An 18,289-nucleotide genomic window follows, 5' to 3' on the forward strand; every position below is an offset into this window, starting at 1 on the left:
TCACATCTCGGTTTTTTAGTAGACTGTGGTTTTCTCTTTTGACAAGTAGTTAGAAGCATGAGAACGCTAGTATCTGTTTGTGAAGATGGCATGACGGTGTATACTGAGCAGTTGAGTGTGTGAGTGGAGTCCTAGCGACTGTGGTAAAGTAACAATTGTTTTTTCCCCTTGATAATTACAAATGAAGCTTAAATAAAAAAGCTTTTTTATAAATGTAATTGATTATTGGTTTATACAAATGGTGATTGTTTCTATTTTGATTCTACTAAAAAAAAAGTTTCGCTTGAGACATCTGGGTATAGACTGTCATGTGCCTATTATGTAGCTCTGCTGTAGTGATTGGCAGAAATTCATGCCTTACTGTTATGGCAGGAACATCCCCACCCCTCTCCTCCTCCTCCTCCTTTTTTTTTTTAAAATATATTTTATTGATTTTTCACAGAGAGGAAGGGAGAGGGACAGAGAGTTAGAAACATCGATGAGAGAGAAACACCGATCAGCTGCCTCCTGCACAGCCCCCACTGGGGATGTGCCCGCAACCAAGGTACATGCCCTTGACCGGAATCGAACCCGGTACCCTTCAGTTCGCAGGCCGACACTCTATCCACTGAGCCAAACCGGTTAGGGCCCTCCTCCTTTTTCTTCTTGTCCTCCTCCTACCCCACTTTGTTTGCTTTTTAAATAATTCATATGTCCTTGGGAAATTTATTTTCTAACTATCGGTTGTATATATAGTGGTTCTCAAAAGTGTGGTCCCAGGACCTGCAGCATGAGTATCTGTTGAGACTTGGTTAGAAATGCAAGTTCTTGAGCCCTACTCCAGACCTACTGACTCAGGTTCTATGGGGGTTGGGCTCAGCAATCTGGGATTTTAACAAGTCTTCCAGATCAGCGGTCATGGACCACTAGTTGGCGACCGCTGTTCCAGATGGCTGATGCATGCTCCAGTTTGAGAATCACTGCTCTAAGCAGTATTGGTGTGAAAAGGGTCTGCTGACCATTGATTACAATCCACTTAGAGAAACAGGCAGCCAAGGAGCATCGAGCCTCAAGATGCCCAAGTACAAACTGTCAGCGCTGCGAGAGTGCAGCGAGCAGAGGTGTGATGACAGGGTTTGTAGATAGTCAAACCAGTCGGGCCTGGCATCCTTCATGGGGGAAAGCAGGCTCCAGGATCCGCCTTCCTATCTGCACACATAGAGGGACTGGAACTATTTTAGGCCTAGTGTGTCTATCCTATGCCAGGGTAAAGGGGATATATGTTTTATTTTAGCGAGGAGGTTATTCCTTCATATCTTAACTGAGTAGGATTACCTTTTCTTCGAGAATCTTCCCCAAATCATGATTGCTCTGATAGATTGTCTTTCTGTCTTCTGCCTTCCGATGAGAAATAATAGGACTGTTGACTGTTACAGGAAAGTTCAAGTCACCCCACAGCCTAAATTACTAGTCAGTTCTAGATGGTTGTAGTGACTACTGAAACAGGTCCTGGTTTTCAGTGACATGAGTGAGAATGCACTTGAAGCTTTCTGAGTATTTGTGTTGGTCTTCAAGGTCAGACATAGTATCTGTGTAAAGATGATGGTACCTGCCAGTTAAATGCTGAGAAAAGGACCTAGCCCAGTGATGGCGAACCGTTTGAGCTCGGCGTGTCAGCATTTTGAAAAAACCCTAACTTAACTCTGGTGCCGTATCACATATATAAATTTTTTGATATTTGCAACCATAGTAAAACAAAGACTTATATTTTTGATATTTATTTTATATATTTAAGTGCCATTTAACAAAGAAAAATCAACCAAAAAAAATGAGTTCGCGTGTCACCTCTGACACCCGTGTCATAGGTTCGCCGTCACTGGCCTAGTCATTGCTGCTCATTGTGCATCTTGGTTCAGGACTCCTTGAATGAAAACAAGTGGATTCTATAGCCCTTGGTTGTTCAGCTCCAGGAAAAGGGTCAAACCGGCACCTCTCTAACCTTTTGGGAATTATGAGTGTAAATAAAGGTTTCCCATCACATGATGAATTAGTAAGGATATATGCAGCTGTTAAATAATGAGAGAAAAAATCTGATTCAACCTGGCTTAATTGATACAGACATTTATTAGCTCGTGGAGCATAAAGTCAAGTTGTAGAGCACCTTCATTGTTGGATGACTTAGTACATCAGCAGTGTCATCCTCTGGATAGGACATCTTGCTGTCCTGGCTCTGCCTTTGAGTTCCAGATCTAGTGCTTTTTCCTCCTCTCTCCTTAACTGTGGTTTTAATACTATTGTGTGACTCAATTGTGAGTGGATTCAGTGTGTATGATGACTCGAAGGTTTATTACAACATTTAACATCATTGTTTGAAGAAGCCACATGGGATTGTCAGTCCTGCACTTCTACCTGGTTCTGAGTGTGAAGCAGGTTTAGTTGTCTGTTAGATTTCTTCATGTGGGATAATAGCAGGATCATGGCTTTGGGGACATATAAATCTAAGTTTAAATTTCAGGACAGCCACTTGAGCCTTGGTTTCTGCAACATGAGTTAAGCAACCCCACCTCTGGGGCTTTTGAGAGATTTCAGTGAGACTATGTTAGAGCAGCTGCCATGCTGGGCTGCTGCTTCTAGGACTTGTGAATAGATGATTCCTGCACACAGACAGAAACCAGAAGTACACAAGGGAGTATGGGACAAAACAGTCTCCTTCTTCTTCCTGTACAGAAAAGACCCAGGTGGCAGGGATGTAACTTTATTTCTGTCGTCATGGTCTCGGTATACTGTCAGCCTCTGCCACAGTCACTCTCCTTGTGTGAATCTGATCAGGTGAATTGCTAAAATAAAATCCACGTGATGTTTCTATAGCAGGTGAGTTAGTCACTTTGACTGATAGAGAAATCTTAATGTTTTGAATTTTTCTCTCTCACTGGCTAGAGTATAATTAGGATTTTAAATATGTATCCGCAATTTAGTGCACAGTCTAATAATGAACTTGCTTTATGTTTATAAACTGAAATGGTATATCCTCTTTCTCTTAATTAATAATTAATGAAAGTGAACAGAAATAAAAGATTCTGTGACGGTGTATTTGTATTAGGGAATATGTGATAATTTTGGGAGTTTTTCCCCCTAGGGGTTTTTGAATAGCATAATGATTAGCAGGCTTCCCAACTTGACATCTTGTTATGAATTCAACATTTGCTGTTCCTCCGCTCACAGTGGTGATAGGGTTTTGGTGGGGGCAGGACTGGCAGCATTCTAAAGTTTCTAGTTCTCAGGTTACATGTCTTTCAGTTTTGGTTTGTTCTCCTCTAGATTGTGGATTTCTTAAAGAAGAAACGTGATTTTGTAGACCTTATTATAAAGCACATAGGAACTTCAGCTATCATGGATTTGTTGCTCAGGCTCCTGACATGCATCGAGCCTCCACAGCCCAGGCAAGATGTGCTGAATGTGAGTAGAATTATGACTGTCCTTAATCGGGGTGAGGAGAGGCGCGCATGAACCCACAGGCTGCTGTCTGCTGGGGTGGGATTCCACGGGTTGGTAGAAGATTATCTGGGAAACTAGAGGGTAGGGGACAGGGTGGGCAGAAGGTTGTTCCGAGCTAGGAAGAGATTCAGATTTTGCAGGATTAAGGTTTCAGATGTGCACACCCCTAGGTTTCTGGGATGCTTCCTTTGGGGGCTTCTATTTCCTTTGCTGGCTTGTTTGTCAGTGGGTTAAGAAGGTAGAATGGGCTGAGGATTTGTCTCAAAGCTGGCCAGGTAGTGAAAGCAGAAGTATGACGGTTATGAGCTGCATCTCATCTGCAATGCTTTGAGGCTTCTTTCTTGAGAAGATGGACACATCACAGAGTTATCTCTACGAGTCGAAAGGAGAGGTGTCTGTATTTCCAGGGAATGAGGCTTCAGAAGTAACTTTCTAAGAGCATGGGATAAGGAGAATGGAGCTTATTTCCAAAAGGGCACATATTTAAAAATTTGGGGAGATGGTTATTTTAGGGTACATGTGCCTCTTGAGCAGGATTTGGGTGGGAAGAGGGAGGTGTGAGTAACTTGAAGTTTCCTAGAGACCCTTGTCTTTGCCTTCTTATCTTCTGTCTCTCCCTCTCGTTCTCCTCCTTGCCTTCTTCCAGAACCACTCCCTAGTTAATGCCATCTCTAATACTCAACCTCGAATCTTAGAACTTACTTCTTTCCCTGGAAATGAGTTTTATTGGGAATGCTAATTTTAATTAAAGAAGGAGAGACGGGGGTTTGTCAGGTGGTACTCCAGGAAAGGGATGCTCTGCAGAAGTGGGGTGTTTGTGTGAGTGGGAGGACCTGGGCATGGGCGTGGGGCTGGAAGGTAGAACAGGTAGAGGTGTACGGCGAACCGGGCTCATTGTGAGGAAACCAGTTGGTGGACCTAGGGAATGTCTTGGGCCCTGCCCATGGAAGGGCCCTGAATTGGAACACTGGTTCCTTTTAGGTATGTTTTTGTGTATGAGAAAAAGGTTGAGGATTCCAGGGAAGACTGTTGAGGACAAGGGGGAAGGTCCAAATGTAACAATTTGGATTGTTACAGGGGTAAATTTTCGGTATGGTCTTTTAAAAGGAATTAGAGCAGTGGTTCTCAACTTGTGGATCGCCAGCCTGTGGGTGGCGACCCTTTGGGGGTCGAACGACCCTTTCACAGGGGTCACCTAAGACCATTGGAAAACACATATATAATTACATATTGTTTTTGTGATTAATCACTATTCTTTAATTATGTTCAATTTGTAACAATGAAAATACATCCTGCATATCAGATATTTACATTATGATTCATAACAGTAGCAAAATTACAGTTATGAAGTAGCAACGAAAATAATTTTATGGTGGGGGGGGGGGTCACCACAACATGAGGAACTGTATTAAAGGGTCGTGGCATTAGGAAGGTTGAGAACCACTGAATTAGAGGGATACAGTGATAGGTAGTTAATAAACGCATAAGTAGCTGAAAACTCATAAATGACTTAACTTTATTTGGGGGCCCACTATGGGGGATCAGTTAAAAAGTGGGCGTGAAATGTAGGGAGTAGGGTGGAGGACTGATGAGTGATGGTCAGAACCCTCCACCCCATCCCCCTTGTACAGGCATTACCATCCACTGTTTTAGGGGACACCATTGTTACTCATGGTGTGGTCCCAAACATCACCTGAGAGCTTGTTAGAAACCCAGAAACGCAGATCTTGCCCTGCCCTGCTGAGTCAGATCTGCACTGAACACGACCCTGGGAGGGTGATTCCTGTGCACACCGTAAAACAGACTTTAAACTGTGAAGTTGGGCCTTTACCTTTGTTCCCCCCATTAGCTATTGTTCGCATTTCCTTTGGCATGTCTCCTTAAGAAGCCGGGGACAGTATGGACACTATTAGGGTTTCTCTCTCTACCTTTAGTAAATTTAGCTATCCCCCTGTCTCCTTTAACCTTTTTTTCGGGGGCGGCGGGGGTGGGGGGGCCTTTCTAGGTATTGAGCATCTCATTTATTGTGTTTCTGTTCCTTGAGGAACTGGTATTACACAAACTGAGTTTTTACTTATTCTTCCTTATTTTCATCTCCTCATGTTTTCATTCACAGCAGTATTTCATGTGTGGCTGAAGAAGAGACTGTCCTAGCCATGATAATAGCTCTTTGCTAACATGTGACAGGGTAGATAAACTGCTTCCGTAGTGCTGCCCTCACCTTTGCTCCCCTCTCTCCCCCATGTTTCCTGTGGTTGTTTTGGTTTCTGAATCTAAAAGTTCATGTGTTTTAAGCCAGAGGCCTAATAATAAATATTGCTTTTCTCAATCTTTCTGAAGCTCTCCTAATGTGAATACTCTTTTATAGAAAATGTATGAATTCCATCCCCCAACTTCCAGTAACCAAAGTTCAGACCCTATTCGTACTCAGTGAATTAGCCCATGGCTAGGAAGCTGATGTGTAGAATTTTCGTTATGTGGGCATTGTAAGTTGGGGCATACTTGGTACTGTTGGCTACTGTTAAAATGATATATTCACTGGCGTTTTCCTTGGGGGACTTTTAATTTCCTGTAGTGTTCAAAGTCCAGAGAAACCTGTAACATTCTACTTAAAATGTGATGGATATTTCCAAGTATGTTAACCTTCATTGGGGCTTGAACAAGAGCCACTCATTGCTATGATCACTTCTACAATGTGTTTTACAGTGGTTAAATGAGGAGAAAATTATCCAGAGGCTTGTGGAAATAGTTCATCCATCGCAAGAAGAAGATGTAAGTTTCCTTGTCTGACTGTAAACTGATTTTTTTTTAAAAAAGAACCATGTTTATTCGGGCATAGAGCATAATTGCCTGAAATGTGAAATAGAGGGCAGGTAGAACAGTGATAACCTAGCATTCTTAAAGTTGCCAATTTTCTAAACACTAAAGGCTTTGAAAATACTATATTTAATATTTTTTGCTGATTCCCAGAAAATTTCCAAAAGTGTGGAAAGCAGCAAGGTCTGGTTGTAGCCATTCTCCTTTCCAGAGCCCAGGTCTCATGCTGAAACTACTTGCCTTTGTTACAGACCTCTGTCCATGCTCCAAATGATATGGCTACATCTGCATTTGTGCCAGGGCCTGGGTCACTGTTGACTCTGTTGAATCCCTAGAGTGACAGGGTCTTGGTGCTTGTCCTTCTTGGCCCGGAGCAGGTTTGGCTTGGTCCTGGGTGCTGAAGATGGACTTGGCATTAGGATTGACACCGCTTTGCAGTTTGAAGATTGAGCTCTGCTGAGGGGCCGCCTGTCAGGATGGGGTCTCGGGGATCAGCTGGTATGGCTGTGTGGAGGAGGCTAACACTATGCTTCTCTGCTGCTACTCTTGCCACCTTCAGCAGTGTTGAATTTTTCAGCATTCAGCCATTTCTACCTATAGACATGACAGTTCTATGCTGTTCAACTTCATCTCTATGAAGGAGTTGGTTTCAAGAAGATCCAGGATATATCATGAGGCACAGGGGCACCTCCTTGTACCCTTAGGCTGCTGGTTAGACAGAGTGCTAATGGAGGAGGTGTGTCACCAACGGGTGTGTTCTCATGAAGGCCTGTTTTCCATTAAGATGAATTTAGCCCCTCCCCTTCACTCTGGTCCATTTCAAAACTTCATACCTGGAGTTTATCTAAATAGGCAATTTATAAAAAGAAGAAGAAAAGAACTAACTATTAAAGGGGTTGTTGATTCTCCATCATTCTTTTTGGGACAGTGTAGTGTTGTTACTGTTGACATTGAGGACACATTCAGGTGAGTCAGGTGCCCAAGTGTGAGGACCCTGCTTAGAAGAAGCCTTAAGTCTAAGGGAGGTCATCTTCCCTCCTGTGGCTTGGGAGGTAGGTGGTTCCATGCGATGGGTATATGGAAAGTGATGGCAGGAGCACGGCCTACCCCTTCACAGGGAGCTTGTGGCTGTGGACCAGACTTGCTCCTCACTAGGTTCAGGTTCTTGAGCAGAAGAACTTGCTGGTCAACAGGATGTTACACCGCTCTGCAGGCCCAGGTGAAATCAAAGGAGAAGCCCTGTTCTGCAGCAAGTTTTTTCCGAAGGACAAAGTGTTTAGGGCAGCGGTGGGCAAACTACGGCCCGCGGGCCGGATCCGGCCCGCTTGAAATGAATAAAACTAAAAAAAAAAAATAGACCGTACCCTTTTATGTAATGATGTTTACTTTGAATTTATATTAGTTCACACAAACACTCCATCCATGCTTTTGTTCCGGCCCTCCGGTCCAGTTTAAGAACCCATTGTGGCCCTCGAGTCAAAAAGTTTGCCCACCCCTGGTTTAGGGCATCAGCACCTTCCCTACTTGACTTGCAAGAAAGTTAATTTCACCCTTTGGGACAGTCCTATTGATATTTCTGTATTAAATGATAAATTACATGCTAAAATTGTACTGACCAATTTATATTTGTAAGGAAATATTAGGCTCCTGATTCCAAACAGTGGATTTTGATATCCCGGTGTGTGTGTGTCATCTATGCTGGAGTATCATTGTTCTACCTGTGCTGCAGGTGATGCTCTGTGTTTGGGCACTGAGATTTTAGTGTTTTCCTGTAAGGTAAATACACTGTACACTTGGGAAAAGTGTGATATTTCTTACCCATTGGTATAGTCCTTAAAGCTGTATTTGCTTTTTTTTAATGCTGATAAAAGTATATGTTTTGGGGATTTTTTTTTTTAAGTATTAAATTCTATCACCTCTCCCCACAAATAGTAGTATGTACTGTGCAATATTGTTAAGTCAAGCTCATTAGCTTGGCAGAATTAAAAATTCATGCTTTTTCCATATGTTATTTATTTTGAGCTTGACTTTTTACTCACTGCAGCTTATGGCCAGTGTTAATTTGTGTCATGTCTTAAGCAGTTTCCTTCCTAACTTTTATAAATTTGACTTTTGACATGTTTTATAGTTAAAATTGTACTTCTTTCCTTTAGCGGCATTCAAATGCATCACAGTCACTTTGTGAAATTGTTCGCCTGAGCAGAGACCAGATGTTACAAATTCAGAACAGCCCAGAGCCAGATCCTCTGCTTGCCACTCTAGAAAAGTATGTTTAAACCCAGTTTTTGTCCTTTGTTCATATTGATGCTATCTGATGTGTTGCCATTATGAGATTGGTAAGTGTTGGGAATCACGTCCATGGAAGATACTGTTTTGGGTGGGTGAGAAGGTAGGAAAAGTGCTTGTCTGATCCCAGCCACTGGTAATTCCCAGTAGAGACACGGAGGGTAAGAATGTGAATAAATGACATTTATATGTAGACTGAACTTTTCAAAGTTCAAACTAGAATTCTTTAAAGACATCATAAGATGGCGTAGCCACATCATAACTGTACTCACGGCCTCTATGAGTTTTGATGGAGAATTTCTTATGAATGCACTAAATTGACTTATTTTAGCGAATAATTTTATCAGAAGCCCTTTTTAGGTTTTACTCTACTTTTATAGCTGACTAAGGGCAACCTTATCACACCTGATTTGAAGGGGATACATGTCGTGTATTTTTCATTTCTTTGTCCTGGCTTCTGCCCTTTTTAGAAAATTCTTAAATGAACAGCCATGTCATGTTTAGGTTTCTGAAAACAGCTTGGGGATAGTGTGCTGTTTTGAAATTTGTGAGTGGCCACCCTGCATGTACTAGGTTTTTCTAGATTCACACATTTTCAGAAAGAGTCTTTACCATTAAATATGGGCATATGTTTGACCTGCATTCTTGCAGCTGAAGGTATTTTAATAAAGAAAAAACAGACATTTCCCCAGTTAGATGATTAATTAGAAAGTTAGCATTGTTAAGTATGAAAGACTGTCTTGTTTCAACTTACTGCTACTCTCCTTCTTTTTAGTGACTTTGTCAGTCCTGTTTCAGTCCTCCTGTATAGTGAGGCTCATTTGCATCTTTTGGCTTAACACCTTGGAAGGCCTTTTATTAAAATAGACATGTGTATGTATTATTTACTTGGCAAGTTTGACCCAAGCAAGGAACAAATTCGAGGCAAGGTATCTTGTTTTAAACACTGTCTTCTGAGAAGTAAAGTTGTAATTCCCAGAGTGTGTGATAGAATGGGAGGAGTTGACTAGTTCTCTCAAGTAGCAATACTTAAAGAGATTACTCGCTTTTGAGTAAAGTGTCATTTTACCTGCCCCATTTCAGTAGTTCTTGGCATTATGGCATATGCACCCCTTTTATAACATGTAAGACATGTCATGTTCAGATACTAATAATTGCAATATTCTTTGAATCATATAAAATTGCCATTTGAGTAGATTAAAAAATATTGAATAGCAACTATTTCATATGGTTCATGACAGCACTGTCCAAGAGAAACATAATAAAAGCCGCATGTAATTTAAAAATTTCTGTTAATCACATTAAAGTAAAAAAAAGGTGTGAAATTAATTTAAATGTATTTAATAGGTTAAAAATAATATTTCAACATATGCTCATTTTAAAAAACTGTTACTGAGCCTACAGTTAGTCTTCCATATCTGCAGATTCCCTGCAGGTCAACCACCATGGATCAAAACTATTAGGGGGGAAGAAAGTTACAGTGTTGCTGATGTGTCCTATTTACTAAATGTGTAGATTTGTTTTCCTTGTCATTATTCCCTAAACAATATAGTGAAACAACGATTTACGTAGCATTCACATTGTATTAGGTATTATAAATAATCTGGAGATGGAAAGTATACGGGAGGATGTATGTAGGTTATATGCAAATACTCTACACAATTTTATATAAGGGACTTGATTGTCCTTGGGTTTTGGTATCCTCAAGATCCTGGAATCCTTGGATACTTAGGGACAATTGTATACTATAGTCTTCTCTCATATATATATATATATAATATAGTCTTTTCATTATATAAAGTTTTGGAAATCTAGCATGTTTTACACTTAAGACAGAACAATTTAGACTAGTTACATTTTGAGTGTTCAGTGACCACGTGTGGTGAATGGCTCCTGTCTTGGACATCACAAGTTCACTCTGAATGTCAGACTGATCACTAGTAATCACTGAGTTCTTTAATGCTGCTGCATTCCTCTGTTCACACAACTCTGCTTGAACCAATGGGGGATCTAGCCACTGGAGCCTCTGTGGACCAGCTGTTATATTTCAGGCTGTGTCTTTAGTTCTGGATCAGGCAACTATCTTTTGATGCTGATAGGTACATGCTCAGAAATAATACCATTAAACATTAGTTGGAGTAGGTTTCTTCAAATACATGGATCTGCTGAGTCAGGGGCCCCAATATGTCACTGAGTTAAACCTTCCCTGCACTTAGCAGCAGGGACCCTTCCTCTGCTTCCTACACTCTTCTTGAGAATGAGAACCAACCCCTTTAAATATCAGACATGCTCCCACATTATGTTGTTCTTTTAGTATCTGTTGATTGAGAAAAATACACAGTGACAAAAGGCTTCTTTCTGTGAGCCTAGTAAGCTTATTAATCATAATGGTTTTTTTAAAATATTTGATAAATTATGTAGAAATATAGTATAATATTAGGCCATCTACTGACAATACGTAGTAAACAGATTACATAATCTTTATATTATTATGCCAAACAACTCATATGTTGGGTAGCACTGTGTGGTGTGTGTGTGTGTGTGTGGTGTGTGTGTGTGTGTGTGTGTAGTGCACACACCATATGTATGAATATAAGTTAGCATTAAAGGGAAAGTTTTAAATGAGCTAAAGTTAAAGAGAATAATAAAGATGGGTAGGGGTACCAAAAGGTCTCTAAAAAAGTGGGTTGAAGTGTTAGATAATGCATATTAGCTTGGGAAGCAATCTGGGCTTAAGTGAATGTATTCAATTTAGTGAACCTGGAAAATATTCAAGTTCAAAAATTCCTTGAAAGATAGTTGTGTTAGAGAGGGTTGGACTGTGTAGCTCTTAATTCTTAATACTAGTGAACTTGGAATGAGTTGGGGTTGATTCCTGTTCAACCAGTAGTTGTATAGAAGTCTTTCCTCTGCCTGCCCGTATAAAAAACAAAACAGAAGTGAGCCATTGTCTCAAAGACATGGAGAAAGACCCTGGATGCTTCATGCACCAGACAGCTCATACCATTAGTTCCCCTGATGCTCATCCAGGAACTACAGTGTGTTTGTTTTTAATGTAAAACTGAATATATTTTCTCTCAGGTGTAAATAAACACCTTATAAAATATGAAGACATTCCTTTTATCCTATTTGGTAAGCTCAGTCCCTTGGTTTATGATTTTGAAATCTGTATTCAGTGATATTTGTATGTTTAGATAAGACTCAGAATATGGCTCAGCTACTATGTTACATCTTGACCATCAAGTGTTTGCAGGTTAGTATATCCTTTTTGTCCATTAGTAGAATGCCTTTTGGATATGGTAGAGTTCGAATTTGGTGCAGCCATGAAATAGTGAGGGCCTCTTTGTTAGCCGCTCTGTTCAGGCACAGTGTTGATGAAAGTGTGACAGTGCTGCCTGATAAGTAAGGTGGGCATCTGTAGTCTGACACTGTGTCGGTACACCTCTTCCTTCAGTACCCCTGAGGTTGCTGTTTGAAGAATATACATCTTTTCTGTAAAAAAACAAACCAACCACTGTCTTCCAGAGCACAGTCCCAGGCCTAAACTCACATTTACCCTGTAGACTGCCGTGCTGAGTGACTGTTAGAGTACTGTTTTAAGTAGAGGTCTTGAGTGATTTTAGTGCAGGTGTGGGAGTACCTGAAAGCTACTTCCTGCAGGGGAATCCTCTGACGTTAGTTTAGATACCAGTTTTATTTGCTTCCCCCAAGTAAAAAGAGATTCTCTCCTTGCTGCCCTAGGCTGGCAAGGGACCTGGAGTTAGGATACAGTGAGCACAACTGTGCCTTGGGATGACTAGAGTGAGCCGCGGGGCAGCCCAAGCTGTATGTCAGGGAGGTTCCTTCCTTAATCTACATGGATTCTGAAAATTACTGAGATCCTAAAAAATGGAGGTTTTCCTTGAGAAAATCATTGTAAATTTTCCTAGCAGGTTACCTTACATTTTAATTGTGACCTTGCCTGTGTACAGGAGAGCTGTAATAGGAAGAGCCTGCAGAAAATTCTTTTTGGGCAATAGTTCAGTCAGACACATTTCATTGCTACCACTTTATTTTGATTTATGAAATTTTAATTGTAGAGTAAAAGGCAATAATTGATGTTCTCTTTTACCTGTTTTAGATGTTAATTATACATGAATGCCTTTGTGGCTTCTAATTAGCCTTTTTTAAAATTTTCCCTTTTTTGCAGGAGTAAAGGGTTCTAGGTCTTACTATCCCACCCCACCCCCAGCCGCTGCCGCCGCCATCACCACCACCGCCACCACCACTCTGGTCTGAGTGGGAGGTGACGTCTAGTCTTGAAATATTTGTTGGCTCTCAACAAGATTGGCAAAAGGAAGCAGGGCCCAGATGATTTTGCAGAGGGAAGGAGGAGAGCAATATATATATGGAGAGTTACATTTATTATAAGCAGGATCACTTGCCTACTTTAATAAATGTATTAAAAGAAAATACTGTTAAGTGAAACAAACATGTACAAGTGACAGTGAATTCTTGTATAATATTTTCTCTGAAGTTGTTGTTGGTGAATGATGTTACAATTAACACTTGACTATTGATTTGTTTCCCTAGGCAAGAAATTATAGAGCAGCTTCTATCAAATATATTCCACAAGGATAAAAATGAATCAGCTATAGTCAGTGCAATACAGATACTGCTGACATTACTTGAGACACGACGACCAACGTAAGCTTTTCTTTTATATCTTACAAAATGCCAGTTAGTTTTGCTTTTAGATTTTTTAAAAGCTAAGAGTTGAGTTGTTGGTTATAAGCTACAATATCATGCCCTTGAATTTCAGGTGCTAAATCTTTTTCTGCTGTATAAACTATAAGTAAGTCTTATGTGAATGCAATACATAGGGATGCAGTTGAAAAATATCATTTGGTGAACACTCTATTGGCAGTATTTGGGTTCTGGACATTTGGGTTCTGTAGTACTTACGAAAATATTAGACTAGCCAAGGAATTTATTTTAAGATTTGAGCAAGACCAGTGATTGAGATAAGTTGTCTCCTGCATATTACAATGCATCATTGATGTAATATAGGGCAGCGTGTTACTAGTATTTGTGACACCAAAATTTATATGCTTGATTAAGTTTATGGGTTTTTTTTGTTTGTTTTTCACGTAAGCAGGAAAGGTGGTTGTTCTATAAATATGGCTTAGGAAGTGACTCACCACTTGGGGGAATATATGTCCATACCTATTTTACATAAAAAAGAATTCTAATCAAATTAAATTAAAAACACTAGAGGAAAAGTATGCAAACACTCAAAAGAATTATGGAATTGTGAAGAACTTTTAAGCATATCTCTTTAGACAGAAATTATAATGAAAAAAACTATATTTGGCCACATAAATTATTAAACCTCCCTACACATCCAAAAGCACTGTAATCTATTTCCCTTCCTCCCTTTCCAATAATTGAGTTTCTGAATGCTGTCCCATGTAGCTCTTACAGTTAGAAATCATTTCCACATGTGGAATATTTTCACGTAATCGTCATAATAATCACTCTAGAAGTTTAGCTGTGTTCCAGGCAGTGTTCAGTTCTGTGTCTGCATTAGCATGATCCTCACGGCAGTCTTAGGAGAGACGTTGAGTGAGCCCACTTTCCACATTTGAACAAATAACTGGGAAGAGAAGAGCCAGGACTTGGGCACAACTCCAGCAATGACATTTTTAACCACTGGTTTGCACTGATGTTCAGTTGACACCATTTCCAGATAGGACTTTTCATTTGAACGGCATCCCTGCAGTTTTAGGCCCACCTTCCTGATGTCCTTTTTCCCCTCTTGGGCTCTGTCCTGCCCATTGGGATTTGGGAGTCTCATTGCATTCATAACTCTTTTTGTAGGAGTGGGTTATAATGAGTATAGATTGAGCTTTTGGGAGAGGGGTAATTTAAGCCTTTTAAATAGGAGACAATGTTGATTAGCCAAGAAAAACTAGAATAAATGCAGGCCTGTTATTAACATCCCAAATGGTAGGCAGTGTGGTATGCTCTGTACTTCAAGGGTCAGAGGCCTGCTTTCCATATTTTCTGGCTAGAGAACTGCTAGTAGTTTAACAGGTACAAGATGATTGGCAGTGTGGTATGCTCTGTACTTCAAGGGTCAGAGGCCTGCTTTCCATATTTTCTGGCTAGAGAACTGCTAGTAGTTTAACAGGTACAAGATGATTGGTGGTTCAAGTGAATAGGAAGAAATCACATACAATTTCCCATCCAATTCTCTGGGCCTCTGGATTTCAGGTTGTGTCTGCTGGTCCCTGTTGAATTACTACATTTTTATATAGTTGTTGTGTATATGTCTACATGCTGATATGGAGCACCTTGATTTGTTCTGAAATTGTAATAAGTATAATTAACTTGCTTTATTTTAAGATTTGAAGGCCATATAGAGATCTGTCCACCAGGCATGAGTCATTCAGCTTGTTCGGTCAACAAAAGTGTTTTAGAAGCCATCCGAGGAAGGCTTGGATCTTTTCATGAACTCCTACTTGAGCCACCCAAGGTAGGACAGCTATCTTAAACATGGCTGGCCAGCTTAACAGTTTGATTTAAACAGTTGCTAGAAAGAATATGAACCTTCTGAGTAATAGAACTGGCTGTGACCAGCATGCACAAAATATGTTACACGTACACTGTCAGTTGTCTTTATTGCTTTTGAGCTAGTTTCTAATTGGCTTTTATCTCTATAGTAGAGGCCCAGTGCATGAAATTCATGCATGGGTAGGGTCCCTAGTAGCTGCTGGCTGCCAGCTGGGGCCTTCCTTCGTTCTATGCTGTCCCCTGGTAGTCAGTGCATGTCATAGTGAGTGATCAAACTCCTGGTCGGTCTAACTCCGTAGGGGACACTTGTATATTAGGCTTTTATATATATAGACTAGAGGCCCGGTGCATGAAATTCATGCACGGGGGTGGGGGGTGTCCCTCAGCCCGGCATGCATCCTCAGGGGATGTCCAATGGCTGTGGAGGTGGGAGAAGGCTCCTGCCACTGCTGCTGCGCTCACCAGCCATGAGTCCGCCTTCTGGCTATGCTGCACTCCCCCTGTGGGAGCGTACTGACCCACCAGGGGGCAGCTCCTGCATTGAGCATCTGCCCCCTGGTGGTCAGTGTGCATCATAACAACCGGTCATTCTGCCATTCTTGATTTGCATATTAGCCTTTTATTATATAGGATAATGTCTAAATTAACAAATGTGTATAATTAAAATTAAAAATATTTTACTTGCTTAGGAAACTTTTATTCTTTTTATAAACTCTGGTTACTTATATGCCCATAAAATGAACACTCTTCTTCTCACAGCATGTTATTTTCACATTTTTGAGGTAAAATAAATCTTTCAGGAACTGATCTTAGAAGTGGAGTTGTCTTATTCAGTGTTGGAGCAGTGGAGCTAATGGACAGATGCTTAGTTAAGAAGCTGTCAATTGAATGTGACTTGGAGCCCAAGATTTTCTGCAGGGAGCATGTGTGTGCTGATGTGAAAATGACTGTTTACTCGGGCAGGCCATGAGAGAGAGCACTGAGAACAGGCAATGAAGACCTGCAGAATGAGTCCACGGTCCCCAGTCCCCAGTGGTTTTATCGCTCCAGCCCCTGCCTGCACAATGGTGCACAGGCGTAGATTAGGGTAGGAGGCTCTCCCTCTGGCATCTGGAGGGTGGAAGACTCAGTTATGGAGAGTTCTGCCAGCATCAGCTCTTATGTGTTCCTTTCCCTTCAGCCCTGTGCCACTGGATTCAGTGTTCTAGACATTGTAGCTAGAACCTTGGTGGTATCTACTGCATGAGTTACTGGGGATTTAGGTTTAGTATGCTAGTTTCCTCCTTCAAAATGAAATGTTTTCTGTTTATTTAGCCATTTTGTGGAGTGGGAACCCAGGATAATTTATGTCCATTACCAAGGAAGAGTAGTTCAGCTTCTGGATGATCTCTTCAGATGGCTGATGCTGCAGTGATCAAGTGTGGTCCTGCCTCCTCTGTGCTGTCTTCCCTGCATTCAGCCTGCATGGGATGCCGTCCAGAGTGCTTGGCGTTCCCTCAGGAAAAGTGCCAGTGTTGGTATTGAATATTTAACGGTCAGTGGCATCTCATGCCAGACCTAGGCAGAAGAAGAGGGAGGGTAAGGGAGAAAAAGGATTTACTTAGGAGGAGAGGAGAGAACATCACAAGTGGAAGTCGGAAGAGGAAGAAGGATGAGAGAGAAGAGGGGGCATGAGGAAAGGCCCTGACCAGTTAACTTAGACGACCTCCCCATCTTCCTTGCAGAAGGACATCGAGGGCAGCATCTAATGTGGAGTCTCACACTCGTATTCTTCTTGGCTCCAATCCAAAGGGAGGTATTGTCTCATTTGGAGGAGTGAGTGTGTTCAGTGTGTCCTGATTTTACTGTCTGGTGTGGTGTGTGAGTAGATCCATGAAGCTTTTTAAAATATCTGATGATTAGAGCTGTCGTACATCGAGTAAAACTGTGAGCCTCACAGTCCCCTGAAGCCTCGGGGGAGCAGAAAGGGGTGAGGGTGCTGACAGGGACGGGGACACTGAGAAAGGACACCACACAGCTGAACTTGAGATTCTGAAAGGTTCTGTGCCTGTCTGTTGTGACTTCACATGGTAGGAACTCCCTTTTATGGACAAGAGCAGGTTTGAGGTTATGTTTCAAGGTTGTGGTCCAGAGGCAGCTTCTGAGTGTGCATCTTTATGGCAGATTTGGCGAAGGCAGAGGGCTGTGTTCCAAGACCACTTGTAACTTCTCTTGGTTTCTGGTCAGGTTTGGCATATTGCACTGGTTTTTAGGGACCCACATAGCTTTCTGCTTGCTTTCTGTGGCAGTTAGAATGTTAAAATGGGACACTTCATTTCTTATAAAATAGTCCAGGGAAGTTGCTTGATGGTTTTCTCTTGGTTACTTCATTATATCCTGAAGATAGAAATTTTCCTTCAGATGTAGAATTCAGGCTAAATTGTTTACAGGGTTAGTTGACCTGGTGTTTCATCGTTAGCACATACCCTGTCCCTTTCTGTTTGTTTACCTAAGTGGATTGTATTGGGAAGCCTTTTAATTGGAAACTTTTTCTTCCTCAGAAAAGTGTGATGAAGACGACATGGGGTGTGCTGGACCCTCCTGTCGGCAACACCCGGTTGAATGTGATTCGGTTGATATCCAGCCTGCTTCAAACAAACACCAGCAGTATCAATGGGGACCTTATGGAGCTGAACAGTATTGGGGTCATATTGGTAAGACTTCCCTGGAGAGATGTTTTCATTTGCCCTTGGTATTTTATGGCCATATAACTCAAGGTACAACCTCACAAATTTACAATCCATATCAATGACTATTCTCGGTCTTGCGTGTAAATGATCTTAGAATTTTTTTTGCCTTGTGTTAATCATCAAATTTGAATGCTTTAAATTTGTCAGTAGTTATTTATGTAAAGAAAGCTGTATTAGAGACTTTCAGAAATGATGAAGACAGATTTTGCCAAGAAGTTCCGCCGTGGTTAGTCACCCTCTTCAGGAGATTGTATGAACAGTGAATAACTGCTGGTTATAACATTGTTAGCAAAGGGGCAAGTGTTTATCTTCTTTCCACGGAGACATATCTGTTTATCATATCTGAGACACCAGATTTGAGTCCAGAATTTCCCTTGAAACAGCTGTGTGTCTGCTTGTCAGTGAAAGAGGGAAAGGAAGATCCCAGG

General features: G+C 41.2%; 1 protein-coding gene across 11 annotated transcripts in view; it reads left to right on the top strand.

The window, feature by feature from the left end:
- Nucleotides 1-18,289, top strand: part of PPP6R3 (protein phosphatase 6 regulatory subunit 3) — a 78,778-nt gene that overhangs the window by 20,980 nt on the left and 39,509 nt on the right. For all 11 annotated transcript variants that reach the window (XM_070427690.1, XM_070427692.1, XM_070427693.1 and 8 more), the window contains exons 4-9: nt 3,298-3,435; nt 6,181-6,246; nt 8,445-8,557; nt 13,150-13,263; nt 14,965-15,094; nt 17,673-17,825. In XM_070427690.1, the coding sequence (XP_070283791.1) occupies nt 3,298-3,435; nt 6,181-6,246; nt 8,445-8,557; nt 13,150-13,263; nt 14,965-15,094; nt 17,673-17,825 (714 nt within the window). The remainder of the gene's footprint in view (nt 1-3,297; nt 3,436-6,180; nt 6,247-8,444; nt 8,558-13,149; nt 13,264-14,964; nt 15,095-17,672; nt 17,826-18,289) is intronic.

The sequence above is a fragment of the Myotis yumanensis genome, unplaced genomic scaffold (assembly GCF_028538775.1).
Source record: "Myotis yumanensis isolate MYYU_CA2020_CCGP unplaced genomic scaffold, mMyoYum1.0.hap1 SCAF_10, whole genome shotgun sequence".
NCBI lineage: Eukaryota > Metazoa > Chordata > Mammalia > Chiroptera > Vespertilionidae > Myotis > Myotis yumanensis.